This window comes from Delphinus delphis, chromosome 1 (assembly GCF_949987515.2).
Source record: "Delphinus delphis chromosome 1, mDelDel1.2, whole genome shotgun sequence".
In the NCBI taxonomy this organism is placed as follows: domain Eukaryota; kingdom Metazoa; phylum Chordata; class Mammalia; order Artiodactyla; family Delphinidae; genus Delphinus; species Delphinus delphis.
The window spans coordinates 158,315,700-158,341,954 of record NC_082683.1 but is presented as its reverse complement, the minus strand read 5'-3'; the positions used below and the strand labels follow the sequence as shown (position 1 = coordinate 158,341,954).

General features: G+C 40.7%; 1 protein-coding gene across 1 annotated transcript; it reads right to left on the bottom strand.

Annotated features, from left to right (window-relative positions):
- COX20 (cytochrome c oxidase assembly factor COX20) lies at positions 1-6,403 on the bottom strand. Its single transcript, XM_059997038.1, is given in 5 exon segments — positions 1-274; positions 734-797; positions 908-1,022; positions 6,051-6,165; positions 6,167-6,403. Coding segments are annotated over 5 exon segments (546 nt in total). The 5' UTR covers positions 6,277-6,403; the 3' UTR covers positions 1-132.
- Positions 6,404-26,255: the final 19,852 nt, after the last annotated feature.

Below are 26,255 nucleotides of genomic sequence, written 5' to 3'. Positions count from 1 at the left end.
TAAAATGACAACAACTTACACATACTTTATTTACTTGGTTGAAAGCCTTGTGGTATATAAAATGCTTTCTATAGTTGATCTCGGTTCACACCGAAGTGAGTTGTATCTGGGTTTTCTGTGCTCAAGACTGGCTCAATTGCTGCTGCTGCCGCTGTTGGTTTGTTTTCTTTCAGGATCAAGGTGGGTACTTTCATATAAAATCTTGTTTTTAATTCCTTCTCTGGCACGTCTTTCCTGGATTCTTAGCTTTGCATAATTATACCTACAATGGAACCTAGTAAGGAGAACATGAATAAATTGATATAACATACCTGTAGAAACTAATTTGAAATTTGTAATCAAAATTTTTAAATGCTTACAGATGACTGTCAGTGGCTGTGAACACATTCTTAAGGTAGCATTTTCAGATGTTATGCCATAGGTAGGGATTGAAATGAGCATTAGGATAAGATAAAAGGTTGAGGCCTTCCTAAACGAAGTATAAACCCTGACATGGCATTAATGCAGTGCCTAATGCCATGCATTCATCTGTTCATTTGACAAATGACACAAGATGTGTGTGTATATATACATATTTAAAAGATTAAAGGCAGTCCAGCAATATCATTTTGTAAGATAAATTTCCGTGAGGGTGGGGAATCTTAGTGGGAGATTGCTCTGAGGAGAGCATGTCCTTTGGAACTAGATAAACCTATTAGAATCGTGGATCTTCTTGAATACTTAGCACACATACCAGCACCCTAAAGTCACCAAGATAAATCCTCCTATTCCAACGTCACATGATCTTCTAATTCTACCTGTCAAAAGGAAGCATAAACACTAATACACTGCATGTTATAATACTTCCTCTAGGAAAAAAACTTCAGAGAAACATGTTTTTTATGCATAGAGAAAAGCAGATACTCACTAGTTAACAAAAAGTGTCCAAGGCCAGCCACAACAGATCCTAATGAGCCATACAGTGTCGAATCCCGAGCACAGGGGATGTTTTCAACATCTAAAATTCCTAGGAGCTTAAAGGGCTACGAAAAATAAAAAAAAAGAGAATATTTTATTTTAGGGTGGTTTGGCAAAGACGAAAACCATCTTTAATCATCCTGCTTTGGTATGTAATATGAATCTAAAATGGAAACCCTGAGAATTTGACCAGAAAGTCCTAAGCAGGTAGGGTAAATTAAACCTAAATAGATTATGGTACCATGGTTATGCTATAATTTGTTAATCAACTGGTTTGGAGATAAGGTAAGGGCATACATTATTTTATGAGCTCTTTAAACATCTGTATGAAATCATTTGGGGGATTTGGCTATCATTGAAATTTAAAAGCAGCATAATTTCCTTCTAATAACCTGAGATGCATAGATGGGAAAAGTGAAATTGTCCTAACCATGTTGCTTATAATATTAGTATACTGCTGTTTTAAATTCCTTTAAGGAGGACTGCAGATTTTCTGTGTTAACTAGTAACAACACATCAGTTGTGTCTGTAAGAATAAATACTTTGTGTTGAGACAAATCTCGTCTGTTTCTTGCCTGTGATATGACTTGCCTGTGATATGAAGTTGCCGTTGATTCTATTTCTTTGTTGATAGTACATGGTAACCATACCTAGGTGTGATGAAAAAAGCTGGAAATCTACAGGGTTGGATTTTATTCTCAGCTCTGCCACTAACTTCTGTAACCTGTAGGACATATTTTTTTATCTGGCCTGCAATCTGTAATGAAGGGGTTCAGCTAGGTGATAATTTAAGTTCCTTCAAGTGCTAAAATGAATGGTTTTAAAATTCTTTATATAGTCTTCATTGGATTTATGGATTTGTTCTCCCTCATTAAAAAATACTGCCACTTTAAGCATAACATTTTCCAACTTGAATGTCTTGTCACTCACTCTGTACTTAGGGGTTTTGGGAGGGCAGGACAGAATTTTTTTTATAAGGCACGCTTATGTTTTGCTACAGCATTCTCCTATTCATAAAAAAAAAAAGAAAACGTAAGTTACTGTTTTCAGTTAATGTAGCTTTTAAAAAGGAAGCCACTTGTCCATTCTTTGGGATGAGATAGATATACCTAGATGGTAATATACTGTAAGGGAAAAAGAGTGGAAGAAATGGGAACAGGACAGTAAAGGGCAAGTCAGATTAAAGGTTGAAACATGAAGGTATTGTGTTTGCCTTGGCTCAGGCTTCTGCAGGAAAGACAATGTGACTCGGTTCCTAATAAAGCAAAAGTTATACACTCTTGGATCATTATGTTCCTTTTTTTTTTTTTTGCCTCTGCCTGTTCCCTCCCCCCCCCCAACATGTTTACTTCATGAACACGGCAGGTGCTCATTGAAGTTGCAGACTTGAATGTTAAAAGGCTCTTTAGTACAAATCTTCATGTACAAAGAGGTTGGGATTTAATTCTGCTTCTAGGCTTTTCATTTAATTTAGCAAAAGATGATTGTTTCTCACCCTCAGGTCAAGAGCCAGGTGGAATTTATGGCCCGGAGGGGAAGGAGGGTGTGATCAGTTCTGCAGCTAGGCCATTGCCCTGGGGGAAGGATGCTAAATAGACTGAGATGGGGTGGTGGTGTTTAATGTCAGATCTTAGAAGGGAGTGAGACCAGCAGCTTCTACCACGGGGTAGAATGTTAAGATGGCTTTCACATTTAAGCAGAGAGAAAGGAAGGAACTATCAAGTGTTGGCCGCAGCATGCCAAACACTGCACATCTCTGCCAAAGACAGCACTTCTTTCAAGGCTTCTGGGCTTTTTCATTTGGATTCCGTTCCAAAATTGAGCCCTAGTGTGACCCCAGGATACACCAGAATCTGCAAACTTTGCGGGGGGGGGGCATTTGGATAAAATTATCAGCCCCAGTTCTTTGCCAAGTGTGTAAAATAAACTTGCTGAACATCTGAAATGGTGCTATTTGTTTAAATCAGCTAGGTAGGTAGCTTTCTGAGCTTTTTAGAGATTTTCAAATCCCACCCTCAGATTCTGACTCAATAGGCCCCGGGCATTGATGTTTAGGAAACCGCCCACCCCGCAGACTGGGAGAAACACTGCTTTAGAGATTTTAGAAAAGTAAAATTTTGAAATTGCAGATAATGGAGTAATCCAGTTTATTTTGAAAGATAAACATATCCTTTTTAAGGGGTACCTTCTAAAACCAACGATGGGTTAGAGGCCAAGGATGCTACTGCTAAAGGTCCTGCAATGCATGTATCACATACAAGACTGCCTTGGTCAATGTCAGCGCCAAGGTTGAGAAGCCAATGCTTGTCGAATTAATCTCATAATTTAGAGGTGCCAAGGACCTATTAGTGCCCGGCCCTTTATATCCCTTGTTTTTAATTCTCACAACCTCTTTGTGACATTTTCTCTGCAACAGGCTCAGGGTTTAAGTAGAAGGCTAATAAGTGCTGGCAGAGTAGAAGTGGAAGTCAGTCTGACCCTGAAAGCCTGTCATTCCCACTGCAGCATTTAACCCTTTGGTTTTTTAGTAAACACTAAGGTTCACATATAGAGAGTAATAGAACTGTGTACATAACTGTAGATCTGCATGCAGTTTGTATCAAAACTGGGTAAGGATGTACAAAGACTTTTTCCCCTTCACTAGTAGGGAATTTTCAGCCTCCTGGTAAAGTTGGAGTTTAGACTGCTGATGACTTAAAAGCAAGTATGGAATACTGTAATGAAGTCTTGAGCTTAGAGAGTACACTGAACTTTGATTCTCAGAAATGGAAATAAAGGGTCTAAGCCTGAAGTCACCTTGAAGTTATGTTTGTAATGTTCAAGGCATTTAACATTCCTCTTTTATTCCCTAGTTGCCTGCAAATTTAAGGTTCACCTGCTATTAACAAAGCCTTTAAACGTAAACTAAAATTATAGACTTTTTTTTTGGTAAGCTAATGTTTTTAAGCTTAGATTTAGAAAGGCAGCCTTACCAACACACCTTGATGGAATTAAGGGAAGCTCAAAAAATTTCTAAGCCAGAATGCCAGTTTAATAATTTATAGGAAACAGATCACATCAAATCAGAGCTACTTCATTTCCCACTGTTAAATTTATCTGCATCAGTGCGCATATTCTGCCTTTCCTTTTGTTTCAAAGGAGGAACTGGCCCTACTCCTATTTAAAACTAGTCCTCACTTTGCAGTTGATTACTTTATCCACTCTCAAAAGACTCTGCTTCTGTGGTTATCCCATCTTTCATTTGCATTACTTGTTTTTCCTCCTTTTAATAATCTCCAGTCTAGAAACATACAAAATAAATCCCCCTCTCTTGACACCCTTCCCCCCCAAGCCACCATCCCATTTTTCTGTTCCCTGTCACTGCAAAACTCAAGTTACCTGTGTGTGCTTCTTCACTTACAAACCTACGCTCCCTTTAACTTGCTTCAACCAGACATTTACCAACTGTACTCGACGGAAACAGCACCACTGAGGTTTTCTAAAAGACAGTCGTTTTGCAAAATCCATCATACTTTACATCTCAGCACATGTGGCACAGATAATCATTTGTTTTTGAAACATTTTCTTTGGCTTCAAATACACTATTAATCAAAACAATTTTTCATGTATTTCTTTTCTGGATTCTCAATGGGTTAAACCACCCTCATGACCCTAAAATGACAGCAGTTGTCTCTATCAAAGGTGAACAACCAGATACAAAAAGGATGAAAGCACCATTCAAGATCCCAGTGTTCTCACAAAACAGTCTACAATTTTGTGTTTGTAGTTATGGTGCCCCTTGAAATATGCAAGTTTCAAACAAGGGTACATTTTGTTAAAGTAAGCATATTCCAAATAGTATGTGAGACGTTAAAAACAGAAAAGGCGCCAACAATGTATAAATTGACAAAAAATTTTTTGAAAACAAATATGGAAACAATTTACCCAACATTTATTCATAACCATTTGATGATCTAGGCCAAATTTAGATGGAAAATTCCCCAGAGAAGCAAGAACACTGAATAAGTGATCAAAATTTTCAAGCTGAGTAGACAATAGCCTAAAACTATAGGTGCAGTGTGGCACACAGTGTGGGTCTTAAATATTTGTGAATCTAATTGAGCCAACGTTAATCTCTATGGCTTACTATTTAAAATTGTTTTTTTCCATTACCTTTTTAAAACACTTGTTATTTACTCTGCATTGAGGATATAAAAATCGGGTTCCCTGCTCTTAAGACACAAATTAACTTCCAGTATAATGTTGTAATGATCCAGCAATGTACAAGGTGTCCGGGAGATAGGAGCAGAAGCACCTCAGTCTCTTGAGGAGTCGGGAAGCCCTTCAGGGGAGACCAGAGATAACCCTGTTTAATACACCCGGAGAGGAAAGCATGAGAAGAGTCACACGGGTTAGTTAGGTGATGAGCTTTGTTATCACAGGCCGAGAAATTCGGATTTATCCTGAAATCAATGGGCAGCTACGGCTGGTTTTAAGCAGAGAGGTGGAATTATGCATTTTACAGGGTAGCCCACAAGGACGACTGTGGAAGGTGAAGCGAGAAAGGCAGAGCAGGAAGACCTGAATGCCAGCCAGCGAAGCTATTGGTTACATATGATACTGCATACTCCACGTGGTCGAGTGAAAACAAGGTTAACGGGGGAAAAATCTCAATCTTTTCATCACCCTCCTGCTCTGGATATAAATTCAGTCGAATATAACCAAGTTCTCATTCCCCAGCATTTACCGATTCCTGTTAAGTGTTGTGAAGTATACAGCCTTAAAGACAAGGCACCTGTCCTCAGCTTTTAATTCCTCTTTGCTGGTAAATTACAATACGAGGCCCCGTTAACAAAACTTTCTTTCCAAAGGGATCAGTCTTGTGACCTGCAGTAAGCTATCGGTACCGGTCCCCTCATCCTCCCAGTTTGGGTCACTTAAATCGTGGCAATTAAAGATAAAAATGTCGGGGGGTGGGAGGAGGGGAGCTGTTCGATTGCAGAGAAGCTAATGACACGTGCTCCCGGCCTGGGTCTCCCAGCTCTAGAGGCCGCATCCTTAGGTGCCGCTCGTGCTCCGCGCGCCCCGCCGCACCCCGCCGCAGCCCGGATTACCTTCCCCTTTCCGGGCTCTCCGGCCTCCGGCGCAGCCGCCATGGGGACAGTCGGCGCCTCCACCCCGCCCCGTCGCCGCCGCTGGCCGCCGTGAGCGGACGCCCCGCCCCGCCCTGGCCAGCCCGGCCCGCGCCTGCGTTCGCGCTGTCCGCCATTTTAGGGAACGTTTCCCAGTCTGCGCGGCGGCAGCACTGGCTGAGCAGGCTGCCTTTGGTGTGGCCGCCATTTCCTTTGTTCAGTTGAACGGATCACGTCTTCTCTATCGGGGCTCTCCGCAGCCCGAGGGCCTGGACCAGGGGAGGAGGAGAAGGACTCGTGAAGCAACCGCGCACCCGGACTCTTGGCACTTCGAGGCTGCGCCTTTTCCCGCCCCCGCCCCCGCCCCTCCTCTCGCCCCAACCGCCATTTCTGTGGTCCGCGCGCGCGCGCGCTCGCTCCCGTGCGTAGGCGCTGGGCGCGCGCGGCGGGGCGGCCGGGGCCGCGCGGAGGGGGCGTGCGCGCCGCCGCCGCTTTGTCCTGGGAACGGGAGCCCCCACCCCCGCAAGCCCACGGCCCGGAAGTCGGCCCGTACTGGCTTGCGGCCCGCGTCCCCTTCGTGTCCTTTGTCTTCCCGCCCGGGACGAGTCCTGGGCGACCCCGTCAGCTCCACCCAGCGTCAGCCACCGTTTCGCCCCGAGCGAAAGTGTGGTCCAGCGCTCACACCGCTTACTCCCTGCTTTGGTTTCGTCAGGGAGGGGCTTGAAAATAGCGCCACTCGGTTTGCCTGAAGGAGACTGGGGACAAAATGGAGGGAGGACCTTGCCAGTGAAGACGCGTTAGGACGTTTGTGCCCGCCGTGCAGGCGGGGAAGGCAGGCGGGGTGAAGTAAAAAAAGGCCTGCGACACGCGTTTTTGAATGTTAGGTAGTGTTCCATGTATACTGCACCCTAGGACTGCGACTTAGCGTGAAATCTGCGTGTTGGAGACAGCAGTCGTCTGGTGTGAGATAGGGCTTGACCGCTTTCTCAGCCCTCTAAGTCAATACAATTCCTTTTCCCGTCTTTTTTTTCTATGCACCGTAAGGAAAATGTCCCTGTCAAAGCCATAATTATGCCTCCTTTGTTTATGTACCTTTATATTTCAAAGTATATTCCTGGGAAAATGTTCAAGCTTTAGAGTGTGTCATTGTGCAGAGTCATGCTGCTGTGCACACAGGGCTGGATAAGGTTCGCGGTGATTGTTTGCTATCAGCTGTCAGTGACGTGTTTTCTTATTCCTTATGCTTTCATGATCATTTAATACCTTTCCACAGACCCAGTAAAACACAATTTACGACCTACGTGTGATTTTTTTTAAAAAAATAAGTGACTTTGGGGGAGATACTGCTCTAATATTAATTAGGAAGTAGAATAAATGTCACCCCGCCCACGATATCCTGCCAGTTTGGGTTTCTTACCTGGAAATCTTGCGCTAACTATGCTTTGAACTCTTGGTCTGGAAGGTAATATTTAAGGCAGTAATATTCCATAAAGGAGTGAGGAATTCTCTTGAAGTAATTCCTAATCATGTTGTAAAGGAAGGAGAACTGGAAAGTACCAGGGCCATCCTACTTTATTTTTTATTGTGACTTTGAAAAATTGCTAGGGTAAACTTAGGGTCCATTTCATTTGTCTTTGAAAACTATTTTCATACATTATTTCTTTATATTAAAATTTTTAATTTCACAAAAATGGCATGTTTGATTATTTTTTATTTTCATATTTTATAGAGTGAAAAGTAAAAATCTTTTTCACTTTAACCCCTTTTTTCTCCCCTATTTAAAGTAAACACAACTAACAGTTTAATACGACGTTTTCCAAACTGTTTTCTTTTTTCTCTTCTTTTTAATTAAAACAACCCTGGAATATAGGCTAAAAAGTAAAAGTCTCTTTATACCATACCTGCCCCCATACGAGTGTGTCTGTATATGACACATTATCTAAATGGCTATAGTATGTAATTTGCATTTAACAATTTACTTTTTACCATTTAACACTATGTTATGGAAAAATTTTCATGTAATTATCTAAAGATTTACTCATTCATTTTAATGGCTGCTCAGCAATCCTTTAATCATTTTCCTTCTGATTGACCTAGAAAGTTTCATTTCTTTTCACTAGTCCAAGAAATGCTTCAATGAGCATTTTTATGCATATATCTTTGTGCACAGGTTCAAGTATTTCTGTAGGATAGATTTCTGGAAATGGCCTGATTCAAAGGGGTATGTGCATTAAAAATTTTAATACATACTGCTAAATTGCCTTCCAAAACTACTGCCAATTTACATTCCCCATTATAACAATGTATGAGAATGCTTGTTTCCTCACATTTTTAACACTGCATAATATCATATTTAAAAATTTTTGTGTATCTGATGGGTGAAAAATGGTGTCTTGATTGCTTTTAAACTTTCCTGATTACTAGTATGGCTGAACATTCTTTCAGATGTTTATTAGTCATTCTTTTCCTAAAAATTTCCTAAAACTTTACTTACTTATTAACTTTGTTTATGGAGTCTTTCATTTTACAAACAACTTTCTATTTTGTTTTATTATATTTTTTTATGGAGTCCAATATGTCAGTGTTTTCTTTTATGGCTTTTGATCTTGTGTCTTCCTGAGGCCTTAAGGGCTTCTTGACTCCCATAATAAAAAAAATATTTGAAAATAATTGTCATATGCTTTCTCATTAATAATTTTGATTATCTCTTTTCCTATTTCTTAAAAGACCAACTTTTGGTATTACTGACCAAGGCTATTTTTTTCTATTTCATTTTATATTTTACATTTATTTCTATTAATGTGGTATCTATTTTGTTGTCTTTTTTCTATCTTTTTGAGTCGACTACTTAAGTTCACATATTCTCCATCTTTCTTGATTTGTAGCAAAATGTATTTAAGGCTGTAAAATTTCCTCTGAGAATCATTTTATCATATGTTGTCACAGATTTTTGACAGGTAATATTCCTATCACCATTCTTTTCTAAATTTTCTATAATTTCAGCTTTTCTTTCTTTTCAAGTAAATAAATTTGGATATGCTTTTGGTATTAATTTTTAGGTGTTCTGTTTTACACTGTGGCCCATGTATTTCTACTCTTGGGGAATTTTTTTATTTGTGTGTGTGTGTGTACTACCTAAGAGATCATTTTGTACATGTTCCATATGCTTTTGAAAAGAATGCATTCTCTATATTAGCATTGTTAAGCTTATTCATTATAGTACTATATTGTATACATTATAAATATATAAAATATATAACTATATGATAATCACATAAATTAAGTTTATTAATTGCCATTCAGCTGTCTTTTTGCATGGTAAGAGTTGTTTCATTGCAAGCAACAGACTGACTGTAGTTAGCTTAAAGAAGAAAGAAATTTATTGGGAAGACGTGGAGAAGCTCAATGAACTGATACAGAGTTTAAGAGTCAGGTCTTTAAAAGGACAACATCCAGGACAGTCCCAGGGGTCTTGATAGCAAGAACTAAAGGAGTGGCTTTCCAGGATGACAGTGATGGCCTGTTCAGTCTTATTTCTACTATCGTGCTTTGCTTTTCAACCATGCTGTCTGCTGCAAGACTCCCTGTTTGTCTGGTATTGGATGCAGATGCCCCGAATGAGTGGGTAGTTTAGCACAGTGGGTTGAGTTGGGGCCAGAAAATCTCTTCTTTAAGAGTTCCTTCTCTCACGGTGGCTGTAAATCCCCTGGCACACGGCCCAGAGTGCCTGCTTTCGTCCTCTCATCTGGGAGAGAGTGTCTGGTGTCAGTAATCCCACACTAGAAAGCTAATAGTTATCTGTAGGCAGCAGGATGGTGAGGGGTGAAATGGTTGTATCGTTCTGGGGATTTGGTGGGGCTGTGCTGGCAAACCCACTTTTCGAGGTTCTCTCTTAAGCTTGTGTGGGGTTGTGTTTTAATCAGGAATATTGTGTTTAATAATCAGTCTGATTGCATCTTCTCTGTATCGTTCAGAAGTTCCTAACTGTCCTGGTCTGCTGCTGGTGCATTATCCTGTCTTTCCAGCAGAAGTATCAATTTATTTTTATTTTTATATTCCTTTTCTCATTTCGATAGGTTTTGGAGGAAAGGGTGATAAAAAATTGGGTTCAATCAGCCCTCTGTAACCAGAAGTCTGAATTTTCCTGCTCTTCTTTCCTATTCGTGTGTGTCCTGTGTCCATGCGGGTGTGCACATGAGCATGTGTTTAAGTCTAATGGTACTATACGACTTGTAAAGAAAACCAGCTGTTTTCCACCACACTTCTCTTCGTTCTGAAGTTCTGCACCCCACAGGCAATGACTTTTATCTCTTTTGGCCCATTCTTCTGGTAGTTTACTTTCATATTTCTAAGTAAAATGCTCATTCTCCTATTTCTTAATTTTTCAATTTTAGGCATTATCTATTGATAATGAAAATTTATCTCTTTTCTACTCCTTTCCATTCCCCTCATCCTCTCAGTATGGTTGTGTCACATTTTAAGAAACTAAATACCCATTCAGCATGTACATTATTATGGCAGTGTAAATGGTCATAGCTGAGCCGTGTGGGGTACTATGATTTCATTTTTTTCTTGTAAAATTTAAAATTTTTCCTGGAGTTAATAATTGCTTTGTTTGCTAAATTTTGTTAAAGCTAGCTCTTATTGACTCTTCCTTCCTTCCTTTTCTTTTCTTTTCCTTTTCCATAAGAGATTATCTAAATTTTAGCATATAATACTCCTTTGGCTCATGGGACATTTGGCTGTTGGGACAAATGAGTATTACATGCTCTTTTTTTCCCCCTTACTAGCTCTAAAGAGCCAACTGTAGACATCTCTTGCCAACTCTGTGTTCAATGACTTTATCCTGGTAACTTAAATTTGGCTATGGTGGAAGTATTTATGCCATACAAGTCAACAAATGCTACAAATCAGTGCTTCTTTCTTTTTTTTTTTTTCCTTTTCAAACAGGTGGTTTACCAATATACCACTGAATGCACCTGTCATTGATTTTTCTCTCAAAATTCTCCTACAGAGTCATAAAACTCTCCACAATATAGTAAAAAACATTGTATGATCTGCCTGTCATTTTTTTTTTTTAAAGACATCTCTCCTGGAGCTTGTCTCCTCTTGGTCCAGTCTGTTATGGTTGCTGTCTAAGACTGATTCCCAGACATCATCCTGGGGTTTCTCATCACCTCATGCCTATGCCAACTCACCTGCTTCCTCAATTCCTCATCTTCCTCTTTCCTGGCTTACTCCCTCATTTCAGAGGAGTACATCCTCCAGTGGCTTCCTGGAAAAAGTTTACATAGAAGGTAAATATTTTGAGATCATCATGCCTAAACATTTTTTTTTTGACAGCTTTGATATTTGGTTAAAGTTGCATTTCTAGAATTATTATTCCTCCTAGAAATAAAGCAATCTCCTATATAATCATAATGCCATTATCACACCTAAGAAAATTAGCAACAATTTCATAATTCATCTAGAATGTACTACATATTCAAAGTTCCCCAATTTTTCAAGAAACTTCCCCAGTTGTACATTGTTTTTATTTTTGTTTTCAAAGAAGGATCCAACACTGCATTTGGTATTATGTCTCTTTAATCTCTCTTAGTCTAGGACTGTCTCCCTATCTTATCTCTTTTATGCCATTGACTTTTTAGAAATTCTGAGACAGTTATTTTGTAGACTGTCCCACGTTCTGGATTGTCTCGGTGTCATTTAACTTGTCTATCCCCTTTGTTTTCTATAAAATAGAAGTTTAGTCTAGGGCTGCACTGTTCAATGTGGTAGCCACTAGCCACATGTGGTTATTGAGCACCCGAAATGTGGCTAATGCAACTGAGGAACTGGATTTTAAAATTTAATTTGAATTAATTTGAATTTAAATTTAAAAGCTCAGGGACTTCCCTGGCAGTCCAGTGGTTGAGACTCTGCACTTCCAATGCAGGGGGCATGGGTTTGATCCCTGGTCGGGGAACTGGGATCCCACATGCCACGTGGCCAAAAACTAAATTAATTAATTAAAAAAAATAAATTTAAAAGCTCATTCAATTTCATTAGTGGAAAAATTTTAAGTAGGTTTGGAAAAACTTGGGTATGCAGATCTACTGCTTCAACTGTAAATTTTATGAAATCTAAATACAGATCAAGTATTTCCAATGAAAATTTAGTATCTGAACTGAAATGTGCTTTAAGTGTAAAAATACACACTGAATTTTGAAGACTCTGTACCAGAAAAGAATGTAAAATGTTAATTTTTTTAATATTGATTACATGTTGAAATACTAATATTTTGGATGTGTTGGGCTAAAGTATATTATTATATTAATTTCACCTGTGGGTTTTGGTGTTGTTTTTACATTTTAAATGTGGCTACTAAAAATTTTAATATTACATATATAGCTCACATTATACTTTTAATGACATGTGCTAGTCTAGAAGCTTGATTAAATTCAGGTTAAACATTCTTTGCAAGAATACTTCTAGATGTTGTTGTATATTTCTTTTTTTTTCTTTTGGCCTCATGACTTGCAGGATCTCAGTTCCCTGACCAGGAATTGAACTTTGGCCATGGCAGTGAAAGCCCGGAATCCTAACCACTAGGCCACCAGGGAGCTCCCTGTTGTTTTGTATTTCAAATTGCATCGTATCAGGAGGCACATATTGTCCCACTATAAGTGATGCTAACTTTGGTCCCTCAGTTAAGATGGAGACTGCCAGAACTCGCCATTGTAAAAATACACTTCCCTTTCTGTAATTAAAAATCCATGCAAATATTCTGTTACCAAAAATCTATTCACCTAACGGTTTTAACATTTTTTGATGATCCTTGCCTTGAATCCATGATTACATCGGAGGTTGCCAAAAGGTGGATTTTCTTTTCTTTTTTTTTCTTTAATGAACATTTTCATGCCCTTGATTTTTTAAATTCTTTTTTAAAAGATAGATTTATTTATTTATTTATGGCTGCGTTGGGTCTTCGTTGCCGCGTGCGGACCTTCTCTAGTCGTGGCGAGTGGGGGCTACTCTTCATTGCGGTGCGCGGACTTATCATTGCGGTGGCTTCTCGTGTTGCAGAGCGTGGGCTTCAGTAGTTGTGGCACACGGGCTCAGTAGTTGTGGCTCACGGGCTCTAGAGCACAGGCTCAGTAGTTGTGGCGCACAGGCTTAGTTGCTCCATGGCATGTGGGATCTTCCCGGACCAGGGCCCAAACCCGTGTCCCCTGCATTGGCAGGCAGATTCTTAACCACTGCGCCACCCGAGAAGTCCCTGGATTTTCTTATTTTTGTGAATTCATCTCCATTTATTAGCTGACATTGGTCTATAAAGAAGAGCTCCTCACATCTCTGGATTTACAAAATTTATTTATGTAGTGTGTTATAGTCAATTAAGGTCATTCTTTTTGATGTTCAGTGCAATTCCTTGTACATTCCCTGCCCCAGATCTGGAATCAACCATTTCTTCAAAGAACTCATACTCCTTTCAGTGGGGATTAAATTGCTTCTTAAAGCCACTTGAGATGAATTTTTTTTTAAGTATAAGAAAAACATTGATAGAATTTTATTCAAGTTAGTTATGCTTTGTATATACGTTAACCTATATTGCTAAACACAGAACTGAATCATTATACCTCCAACAGTTATTTTCTTCAATCCATGTTAAAACTAAATCTTGGATAGTCTTAGGTCTCATATTTGTAAAAGTAGATTAAAATATCTCTCTGAAAATGAGTAAGCAGAGTTCTCAGTTCATTCTTGTTACTGTGTGCTAGGAATTCTGCCTGTGCCTGGGGGCCCTGGGTTGTATGAGAACTTATGCTCTCTCCATCATCATCACCGTCTCCCCTCTCTTCCCTTCTCCTGTTTTTTTTTTAAATCTCAGTCATATTTTTATAACTCCCCAGTTTATTTTTATTTATTTATTTAATTTATTTAGTTTTGGCTGTGTTGGGTCTTCGTTGCTGCACGCAGGCTTTCCCTAGTTGTGGCTAGCGGGGGCTACTCTTTGTTGTGGTGCGTGGGCTTCTCACTGTGGTGGCTTCTCTTGCTGCAGAGCACGGCTATAGGCGTGCAGGCTTCAGTAATTGTGGCACTTGGGCTTAGTAGTTGTGGCTCGCGGGCTTAGTTCCTCCACAGCATGTGGGATCTTCTGGGACCAGGGCTCGAACCTGTGTCCCCTGCATTGGCAGGTGGATTCTTAACCACTGTGCTACCAGGGAAGTCCCCCCAGTTTATTGTTTAACAATCTTTTCTGATATCTATCCGTATGAATTTGAGGTTATCTCAAAGTGCACAGATATTACTCATATTTCCTATAAATTTATTAAATACTGACGAGAAAATACTTAACTTACTAACACATCAGTATTTAAAGGCTTCAACATAATTCCTTTTTCAACAAATGATTTTTTCCCACCTAAGCCAAGATACATTTACATTGGGTTTATGTGTGCATATGAAAACAGACACCTTCCTCAAATTGATCATAAGATAAACCAGGGTACAGTGTCCTCCTTTCTGGATATAATTAAATTTTCAAAGATAAAGTGGTTCAAGTGGGAGCAAATAAGCTGACTTCCTTAGGAAATAAACGAGACAAACAAAATTTTAGAAGTATTAAAATGCTAAAGATTAATCCCATAAATCTTTCTCTCATTCCTATCCTTTTAACAGACGCGTGTGCACTGTGGGTATTTGTTAATTAAAACACTTGAGTCTAGATTGTATGCGCCTATGGATGGGGCTATTCTTATTCAGTAAAAGGCCCTGAGTTAAAAAGATGAGCAGTATTACAGGTGGATAGAAGACGTTTGTTCTTCACCAAGTTACCTACATAAACTCACTGAAGAGGCGGAGTAGAGTATTTGTCTCAGTGGGCTCAGACGTTGACCTGGGCCTTATAATGATGTTTTACTTCATTCTGTTCTATTGTGTTGATTTGCTAATTTGTTTGTTCCGTTATTTTTGAAACTAGGGCAAAGTAGGAGGTTCAACTTGTCTAAGAACACTTAATGTACTCCATAAACCGTCTGAATCTAAGGTTTTTATTTATTCTTCTGCCAAACATGGCAACTGATTTCCATCTCCAGCAGTGAGTGGACGCAGTGTTGTCGAGCTTCTCCAAGAAGGCACTGTAGCACCTAATACACCCCAAGGACACGGTCTCAGAGTTGGAGTCATTCCCATAGTAGGGACCTTCAAGAATACATTGTTTTTGTGGATCATAGCTCCCAAGTGGTTCAATTATAGCTTTGTGTTTTTATTATTTATTTATTTTTAGTATTTATTTATTCCTTAACATCTTTATTGGAGTATAATTACTTTACATTGTTGTGTTAGTTTCTGCTGTATAACAAAATGACTCAGCTATATCTATACACATATCCCCATATCCCCTCCCTCTTGCGTCTCCCTCCCACCCTCCCTATCCCCTCTAGGTGGTCACAAAACACTGAGCTGATCTCCCTGTGTGATGTAGCTTGGTGTTTTTAAATGTGATTACTTTTTCTATTCAAATCTCTCAGATTGATTTCACCCTTACATAGTATAACCAAATGAGGCAGAGTCTTCTTTTAACTACCCTATTTCATATGTAGACATTTCTGCACTGTCTGTCCTCCAGTAATCAAAAACGGTTATCTGAAATGGGCAGATTCCCACCTCCTGTTGCACCATCCCAATCCTGCCACGCTCTCAAGGGCAAGTTCAACCAACCCTCTTCCATGAAGCCTCCCAGACCACCTTCACTTGAAGTGATCCCTTCTCTTCCTGAGAGGTGGTAAAGAGTGGGCATTCTGGTAACCATGAGTTACCAGCTCTTTGACTTTGAACTTCTCTAATCTCTCAAGCTGTAAAATGAAGAAAATAATAATTCCCTGTCTAAAATTACTGTGAGAATCAAATGATGTAAAGTGTTCAGCAGTACATAGTGATAACTAAATGGTCAATAAATTATTGTCTCAACTCCCAGAGTACCTCTTGACTGAATGCTGACTTGGAGATTATTTGCTAGTTTGAACTATTAGTTTCCTCACGCTGAATCTGTCATCTCCTAATTGTCTGGAGGGCAGAAACCATGTCTTTGCCTTTTTTCTTCCACATTCATCTGATACAATGCTCTTTCGTTCAGGTAATTGAGTATACCTAGAAACTTAAAAAATGGTTCCGTATCAATATAACACCACGTACTGAGTGCCAGCTTTGAGCCTAGCAGTGGCTTGCAAATTAGTATACAGTACTGAGCAGCACAAACAAGTTTCTTGTGTTCCTGGGGTTTATTTGCTGGTCTGGGGAGATGGATGATAAGCAAGGTAGTATAACTAAGACATTAGGGCTTGCAAAGAATTAAAATGTGTTTGTGAATTACAGTGCCTCATGGTGACTTCTGATTGTGTGGTAAGAGAAGGTCACTCTGAAGGTACAGATAACAGGGGGCCAGCCTGGGAAAATTGGTTGGGGAAAAAAAAGCAGAAAGAGGAAAACCTGGTGCCGGGACCCCGTGTGGGAATAAACTGTGGAGGAATTGAAGGGCTGGCGTCGCTAAAGTGAGGTGGGTTTCAGGGTATGCAGGGAATGTAGCTGGAGAGGTGCGGGGTCAGGACCACAGGGCTGGGCCCACAGCTGGGAGGCTGGATCTTGTTCAAAGTGTGATAGCCACAGAAAGATTTTAGGAGCTCGGTGACACTTTGAGATTTCTGTCTAAAACTGATTATTCTGGATTCTTCGGGGTCGGAACAGGGATTAAGGGATGCCACAAACGAGAGAGGAGGTTTTCTACATACCTAGGTTTCAGCAAAGAAATAGGTAGAGCTTCTTAAACGCTTCCAAGACGGAACCTCATTCGAATGGCTTTCTGTGAGTGTGTGCCATGGGCCCATGGCTTTCAAGCACGTCCTTCCTAAGGTAACCCATGGATGAGTTCTAAGATGTTGCAGAATTTTACCAGTTTGGGAGTCTTTTCTCATTTCCTTATCAAAAAATTAAAGCATAACTCTTTTAAAATTATTCAATTTAGGGAATTCCCTGGAGGTCCAGTGGTTGAGACTCCACTCATCCACTGTAGGGGGCGCGGGTTCACAATCCCTGGTTGGGGAATTGAGATCCTGTATGCTGCCTGGCGCAGCCAAAAAAAAAAAAAAAAAATTAATTTATTTTATACAATAGTGTCTTCTATAGTAAGTAATATAAGGAAATTACAGCTCGTTACTTTAATAATGTATCTGCTTAGTGCTACTTTATATTACTATTTTCAATCTTATTGTAAAATAAGGCAAGAATCTCATTTTTTAAAAAGAAGCTTATGCTTTGTTTAGAGTGTAACTCTTTTAAATACTCCCATACAACCTAAAAGACTGAACATTGTGCATATTTTAAAATATAGGTGGATTAAGCATATTTGAAAAACCAGTAAAATGGAATGGGATAGTTGCTTTAAGCAACAGAAGGGACATATATTTTTAGCAATATCCATACTCCAATGGTTGAACCTTATTGTTGTGGTTAGTCACAACAATAATGTAATTATAAATCGGAAATAATTATAAATCAGAGTAATGAAGATAAACCTACAAGAAGATTATGCATTAGAAAAACATTATTGCAAACTGTCAAATAGTCTTTGAAAATGAGGGAAATGTAAACTAAAATATCAGATACTGTTTCACACCCATCATTCTCATATGCTGCTGGTGGGAGTGTGTATTGATACAGTCACTTCGGAAGACAACTTGTGATTATCCGATAAGGTTAAGGATGAGATCCCCAGACGACTCACTTCTAAGTCCAGAGCCTAGGTTTGCTGACCCCCGCCAGTCCACAAAATGATTGTTACTGGTGTGAATGGAGGTAAGAACAGAAACCGAGAGTACCTTTTGAGAAACCTGTGTAGCATTCACATTGCTGAAATATCCAAGCATACGATTTTTGTGTTTTACAAAATATCACAACAGATTGAAAATTTAAAAATGAAAACAGAACTGATTCATCATGGATAGTTTGAGAAGTACCACTCCTTCTAGACCAATAATTCTTAGGCTTGTTTTGTGTCTACAGATTTCCTGCGAGTATAGTTAAAATGCAGATTCAAATTCAGTAGTTCTGATGTGGTGCCCAAGACTCTGCGTTTCCAGCTCCCAGGAAATGCTGATACTGCTGATCTTGGAACCACACTTTGAACAGCATCACTCTAGATTTAACTTTGATTCATGTGTAAAAGGGGGCATATGTGAGAATATTCATAGTTGTATGTCTGTAATAGCAAAAATACTGAGAAAAACATAAATGTTCTTGAACAGAAGAATGGATAGATTAATTATGGTTAAGTCATGTGACCCAGCAATCCCACTACTGGGCATATACCCTGAGAAAACCATAATTCAGAAAGAGTCATGTACCACAATGTTCATTGCAGCTCTATTTAAAATAGCCAGGACATGGAAGCAACCTAAGTGTCCATCGACAGATGAATGGATAAAGAAGATGTGGCCCATATATACAATGGAATATTAGCCATAAAAAGAAATGAAATTGACCTATTTGTAGTGAGGTGGATAGACCTAGAGTCTGTCATACAGAGTGAAGTAAGTCAGAAAGAGAAAAACAAATACCATATGCTAGCACATATATGTGGGATCTAAAAAAAAAAAAAGGTTCTGATGAACCTAGGGGCAGGACAGGAATAAAGATGCCGACATAGAGAATGGATTTGAGGACACGGGGAGGGGGAAGGGTAAGCTGGGACGAAGTGAGAGAGTGGCATTGACATATATACACTACCAAGTGTAAAATAGATAGCTAGTGGGAAGCAGCTGCATAGCACAGGGAGATCAGCTCGGTGCTTTGTGACCACCTAGAGGGGTGGGATAGGGAGGGTGGGAGGGAGACGCAAGAGGGAGGACATATGGGGATATATGTATACGTATAGCTGATTCACTTTGTTATACAGCAGAAACTAACACAAAACTGTAAAGCAATTATAGTCCAATAAAGATGTTAAAAAACTGTGTATTATATATATACATTATCAGTGAACATGAACTATAATAACATATCAGCATGGATGATTTTTACAAAGATGTTGCTAAACAAATTGTAAGTAGCACAAAAATATATAAAGTATGATACCATTTACATAAAGCTTAAAATTATGCAAAATAATAGTATCTATGTAGGGATGCATATACATTTAGTAAAAGCATAAAGATACACTTAGAAATGATGATATCAAATTCAGGCAAGGGTTTCCTCTTGTGGGGAGGGAGGGGTATGTGACTGGGGAGATGCAACTAAGAGGATTCTATTCTACTTTATAGTTTATTATTACTTCATCGGGTGACAAACAAGTAAGTTTTTTCTTTTTTTTGGTCGCGCTGCACAGCATGTGGAATCTTAGTTCCCCGGCAGGGATCGAACCCGTGCCCCCTGCAGTGGATGCATGGAGTCTTAACCACTGGACTGCCAGGGAAGTCCCAGGTAATTGTATTTTATGCTTTCTAAAAGTTTGAAATATTTTTTACATCACATTTAGAAAGCAGTTTAAATTCATCCAGTATAAAGTTACCCAAATTTTAAAAATTCATGAAGTAAGTCTCAAATATGTCCTGCACTTTTCAAAGTTTTGCAGGGTGAGGGCACAGTGGTTGGAGGCGAAGAACTCCATTAAACTGGGGAGAAGAAATCTGAAAGCGGAAAACGGGGTAGTTTTGAGAACTTGTGCTTTTTTTTTTCCTCCCTCAAATTTGTTTAAGGACAGTTAGAGCTAAACTTGGGTGCAGGGTTTCTACTCCCCTTGCATACCAGCTGTGAGTGAACATAATCCACGCCCCATGGCTGTAGTGAGCATGGTTTATCCAGGACCAGCTCTATTATATGTGAGCTGACCACCCTGATTCAGGCCCCAGCTGTCTCCAGCCTAGGTTACTGGGCAGCCTCCTGGCTGGTCTTTCTGCTTCCTGTCTTAACCCTCATATGGTCTTTTCTCCGCACAACACCCAGAGTTATTCTTTCAAAACAAATCAGAAAAGTCATTCACCTACGCCCAACCGCCACCGGCCGGCTCACTGTAGTATTCAGAATGGAGTCCGAAGTCCTTAGTACAGCCTCCTTGGCCTTCGTGCGCTGGCCTCTGTTACTGTGCTAGTCTCATCCACTGCTCTCCCCTCTTGAGCCCACACTCTGGCCCCATGGCCTCCACGCTGTTTACCCAACGCACAAGCTCACTCTTGATTTCAAGGCCCCGAATTCCCTTCCCTGCCTGAATCTTCTCTTGGTTCTCTCCTCCCACCGTCAGGTCTTTGCTCAGAGGTAGCTCCTTAAAGAGGTCATCTCTGGTCACCCTCTCTCAGGGAGCATTCCTCCTTCCACCGCTCTCTATCCCTTCAGCCCACGTTTTCTTCTTAACCCTGACTGTCACCAGATGTTTCATGAGATATTGGATTACTGTCTGCTGTCACATATACTTGACTATAAGCTCTTGGAAAGCAGGGCCTTAACTATTTTGTTTTCTGCTTTACCTCCAGGGCCTAGTACAGTGCCCGGCACATAGTAGGTAGTCCATAAACATTTGTGGAATCATGGATGAGTGAGTCACTGAATGAGTAAGGCAAAGAATTTGGACCACTTGCTGTGGCTGGGTGGCCACATTTAAGCTACTAATGGCCCGATAACTCAGGAACAATCTTGGCATATTTTATTGCCAGTTTAGAAGACAATAAATTCTTGATAAAACATATTGCTCGTTGATCATTCTTCGACATTATGAAGTTATTAAATAGCCCTTTTTCCCAGCATACAGTTGAACAACTTTATATTAATAAGCAGGCTTTACACATCTTCGGGAAAGAAGAATTAACATTTTAGTGCTCACTATGTTCTAGGTACTTTGCATACATTATGATCTTATTTATTATTCTATTTCTTTTTTTCCCCAGCAACGCTGTGAGATAGATATTTTCATTTCATAAAGAAAATGAAGTTCAGAGAGGTTAAGTATTTGCCTAGAGTCACAGAGTTGGTCCCATAATCCATATATCTTATAGTCAACATAAAGTTGTATGTTCCATGCCTGTATGACGATCATCACCTGCATCACTGAGTGTTATTGCTGGGAGGAAATGTAGGCCCCCTTTAATCCAGGCTTCTCGCATTACAGGCAAGAGAACTGAGGTCGACTAGGGCACATGTCCACTCACCTCTTAACAGGAGAGCAGCCTCAGAGCTTCTGGCTCTTTCACACGGCCTCCTTCTGCTCCAAGCATGTACCGTCTTTCCTATAGTTATTTGCAGATTCCGTATTTGTGAATTCACCTCCTTGCTAAAATTTATTTGTAACCCCCAAATTAGTACATGGGGCACTTTTACAGTCGTTACGCAGAGTGGCGGAAACTCCAAGTTGCCACTGCACACGTTCCCAGCTGAGGCTGAACAAGGCTGCACTCAGCCGTCCTGTATTAGCTCTAATGCTGTAAAAAGCGTCCCTTTCCATAGTCTCTTTTTTGGGGGGGCTGCGTTGAGTCTTCATTGCTGCATGCAGGCTTTCTCTAGTTGCAGCGAGCGGGGGCTACTCTTCGTTGCATTGCGCGGGCTTCTTATTGCAGTGGCTTCTTGTTGTGGAGCACAGTCTCTAGGCTTACAGGGCTTCTGTAGTTGTGGTGCGTGGGCTCAGTAGTTGCAGCACACAGGCTCTAGGATGCGTGGGCTCAGTAGTTGTGGCTGGCGGGCTCTAGAGCGCTGCTCAGTAGTTGTGGTGCATGGGCTTAGTTGCTCCGTGGCATGTGGGATCTTCCCAGACCAAGGATCAAACCCGTGTCCCCTGCATCGGCAGGTGGATTCTTAACTACTGTGCTACCAGGCAAGTCCTCCCTCTTGGTCTCTTTTTTTTTTTTTTTTTTTTTGCGGTACGCGGGCCTCTCACTGTTGTGGCCTCTCCCGTTGCAGAGTACAGGCTCCGGACGCGCAGGCTCAGCGGCCATGGCTCAGAGGCCCAGCCGCTCCGCGGCATGTGGGATCTTCCTGGACCGGGAACCTGTGTCCCCTGCATCGGCAGGCGGACTCTCAACCACTGCGCCACCAGGGAAGCCCCTCGTGGTCTCTTTAATGGCTTTTTTTTGCATCATTTTTTTGCATTTTTGTGCTTTTTGTTGATGATTATACTGTTTAAAATGGCCCCCAAGTGCAGTGCTGCAGTGCTGTCTCGTGTCCTAAGCACAAGAAGCCTGTGACGTGCCTTATGGCGAAAAATATGTGTGTTAGACAAGCTTGGTTCAGGCATGAGTTACAGTGCAGTTGGCCGTGAGTTCAGTGTGAATGAATCAACAATATCTATTAAATGGGGTGTCTTTAAACAGAAGGGCGCATAGAACAAGTTTCTGTATTGATCGGTTGACAAAAATGTTGTCACCGGAGGCTCACAGGAACCGAACCCTGTATTTCCCCTAGGAATTTGCTAACTCAGCCTTGGCAACTTGATAGAACACAACTATGGTGAATGAGAATCACCTGTGTTTGGGGACCACATTGCAGAGCTGCATCTGGTTCCAGAGGCAAGTAAGAGGGAGTGATGTTAAAAAAAAAAAAACAAGCTCCAGCCCCTAAAAAAACTAGTATTTAGCTGTAATTTAAAAGTATGATGGTATTTTGTTGCTGGTAAAACCTTAGTTAAATCTCTAAAGCTTCAGTGATTGCCCTCTCCAGGATGGGAACACAGCGAGAATGTAAAAACAGTTATTCTCACTGTCAGTTTCTGACTGTATGTATGCTATAATTTTAGTATTCTTAGTTTTGACTTTTTCTAAGCACAGCCGTATACTCTCATTGTTAAAATGGGAGATAATTGTAGTAAGGCAGAAAGAGCACTCAATTTGGAGGCAAATTCTGGGGATGAGTCAAACTCTGACGCCTCCTGGTTATGTAACCTTAAGCAAATCTCTGAACATTTCTGACTCAGTTTTCTAATCTGTAAAAATAGAGACAACAGCCAATCTTAGCTAACTCACACATCTCAGGTGTTCTAAGGGCTTCTCATTTGACCTTCACAACCCTGATAACACCTCAGTTCACAGAGGAGGCAATTGAGGCCCAGAGAGGTCAAGTGACTGGTTCATGATCACACAGCTAGAGAGAGAAGAGCTGGGACTGTGAGCCCAAGATACTGGTCCTAACCACACACAGCCCCAGCCTCTCGGTGGCCCTCACCACCTGCTGTCTCAGACAGTCCTGGGGGATGGGGTGGTGGCATAAGGGTATAAATCCCAGAGCTAATAAAGTGTAAGGTATTACTATTTTTTTCACTGGGGCTAACATTTTGAATATTAATATTCCAGAAGGGGATTTTCCCTTAAGATATGTGGTTTTCAAAAAGTTTGTTGGAGTCATTAAGTATGCTTGTATTCATTCAGGGACCAATTTTTTATTGTTGTCATTGTTGCCAAGACTCATTTCTAATTTTACATTGAAAGTGAATTGCAAGGAGGATCTTAAGTGGATATTTTCTTTTTAGAAATCCTTTGTGGAACTTATCTTTTGCATTCAGAATAGGGTATTTGTGTTTGTATTTGAGGGTGATTTTTCAATGGCGCAAGACGAGAACTGTTTTGCTAGCAGCAATATATAAACTAATTATATTTGAAAAATGAAAAGAAGAGGGTAAAAAATAGTAGCATAAAATTAGGGAGCCATTGAAAGTCTGTGCAAACTAATAAATTAGCCCTTGGAAACTCCATCCCTCCCTGAAGAAAAAAAAAATTTGTCACTAAATTGAAACTAAAATTTTCCCTGGTGGGTTTCACTCATTCACTCACTCATTTATTCACAGATTTTTTTATCATCTGCTATGTGCCTGGTACTTCTCTACACCAAGAGAATACAGCAATGAGCAAGACAGGCCTGGCCCCTTGCTCAGGAAGCTTCCTTTTATTGAGGGGAGATGGGCAAAGCAAGTAGAATAATTTGAAATTGTGGTGAGTCTATGAAATGGCACTGTTTTACGCTGGCGTGCTATTGTGTGAGACCATAAATGCTTGTGGTTTTAAACTGCTGAATTTTGGGGTAATTTGTTCTGCAACACTAGGTATCTACGACAGTCCTAAACTCTTGTGTTCAATTTTTCTTCCATTGGCATCCTCGGCCAACCTCCAACAACCTGACGAACCTGGACATTCTTCTTCTGTGAGCTCAGACCCAGGCTACAGAGTGTTGCTGAAAAAAAAAAACAAACCCACAAAGCAGTTTTCATGCTCACCACTGTCATTTGGACCCTCAACACCACCCTACAATATTTTCCTAGAGAATTCTCTCCTTCTTAAACGTTCTCTACCATTTTTAAATCTCTGAGCCCTTCACCTTCCCTCCCCAGCTCAGTAGGTGCCCGCACTGTCTAGATGAGAGGAAGACAGAAGCCCTGTGCCTGCTGCCACTCATCTCTGGCCTCCTGCGCCCTCGCCCACCTCTCCTTTTCTTCTGTATCAGAGGAAGAGTTGAAGTCAGTTTCTTCATCTAGAATCTTCCATTCCATCTCCTCCTACCCTCTCAGGTTCTTTCTGTATTCAACAACTTTTCCCTGTCCCTGGCTTAGCTATATCAGGATATAACCAAGTTCTAGTCTCTCAACTCTGAAAAAGAAAAAATCCTCTTCCAAACCCACATCTTTCCCTGTCTACTCCCTATCTCTTTCCTGCCTCCAGTGCTTAATCCATTCGGTCTGCCTTCTGCCTTCATGAAAACTATTTATGCAGAGGTTACTTATCTCTGTGATGATAAATCCAAAAGATACTTTTTATTATGGGAAAATAAATTTTTTTGTTATGGGAAATTTCAAACACATGCATAAGTAGGAAGAACAGTGCAGTGAACTTCCATGTGCTCAACACCAAGCTTCCACAACTAACAACTTCCCACCCGCTTGACCCACCCTGGGATTATATTGAAGGAAATACCAGGTATCGTGTACTTTATCCCAAAATATTTCAGTATATATTTCAAAAATATAAGAATTCTTAAAGGCCATTTTTTTTTAAAAGAAAATGTTGGGGGTAGGAGTTTATTAATTAATTTATTTTTGCTGTGTTGGGTCTTTGTTTCTGTGCAAGGGCTTTCTCTAGTTGTGGCAAGCGGGGCCCACTCTTCATCACGGTGCGCGGGCCTCTCACTATCGCAGCCTCGCTTGTTGCGGAGCACAGGCTCCAGAAGCACAGACTCAGTACTTGTGGCTCACGGGCCTAGTTGCTCCGCGGCATGTGGGATCCTCCCAGACCAGGGCTCGAACCCGTGTCCCCTGCATTAGCAGGCAGATTCTTAACCACTGCGCCACCAGGGAAGCCCTTAAAGGCCATTTTTAAGTCTTTATTTTGATTGGCTATTCAACAACATCTAACATTGCGTTTTATTTCTCCCTAAACTTTGAAGTCATCATTCTTTTTCACTCCTCTTGGTTGCTTTCTGGCCTCTACTTTGAAATTTTCTTGTTGGCTTTATCTCCTCTACCATCCTCTCATTTACCTGGGGCTCTGGCTCTGCTGTCCCTTCTCACCCTGCCCAGCAAGTCCAGCCCTCCCAGGCTGCACTCACCACCCACTTCCGGTGGAGCCTGTGGTCCCACCCTGTTTCCTGAACTCCAAGCTCTGCTCTCCATCTCCTACCTGACAGCTTTCCCGGGATCTCTCACAGGTACTTCAACTTGCCAGAACTACACTTATCACCTTTTCCACCAAACCTCCCCTGTTTTGTTCTTCTTTGTTAAAATGCACCACACCCACCCAGGTGCTCAATCCAGAAACCAAAGAATAATCTCTTTGCTCCCCACAACTGCCCCCTACCCCGACCCTGAAGCTAATCGTGAACAAGCCCTGTAGATATGATCATCTGAAGAAGTCTAATATCCGCTCATGTCTTTCCATCTTCCGTGTCTCCATCAGAGTCACCATTATCATTCAACTGGATTACCAGTTTCCTAACTGGTTTTCCTGCTTCCACTCCAGCCCAGCTCCCACCCACCCCATCCTAAACCACTTGGCCCACTGCGGCCACAACATACAAAATCCTATCTTGTAATCCACCACCTAAAACCTTTCAGTAGCTGTTAATTGTTTTTCGGATAAAGAACCAAAATCCTTAGTACTTGGCTTCCCTAATTTTTCAGTCTCATGCATGCCATTTCCCTCCTCACTCTAAAAGTTATTGCCAAGAATTTAGAAGTATTTTAAGTGG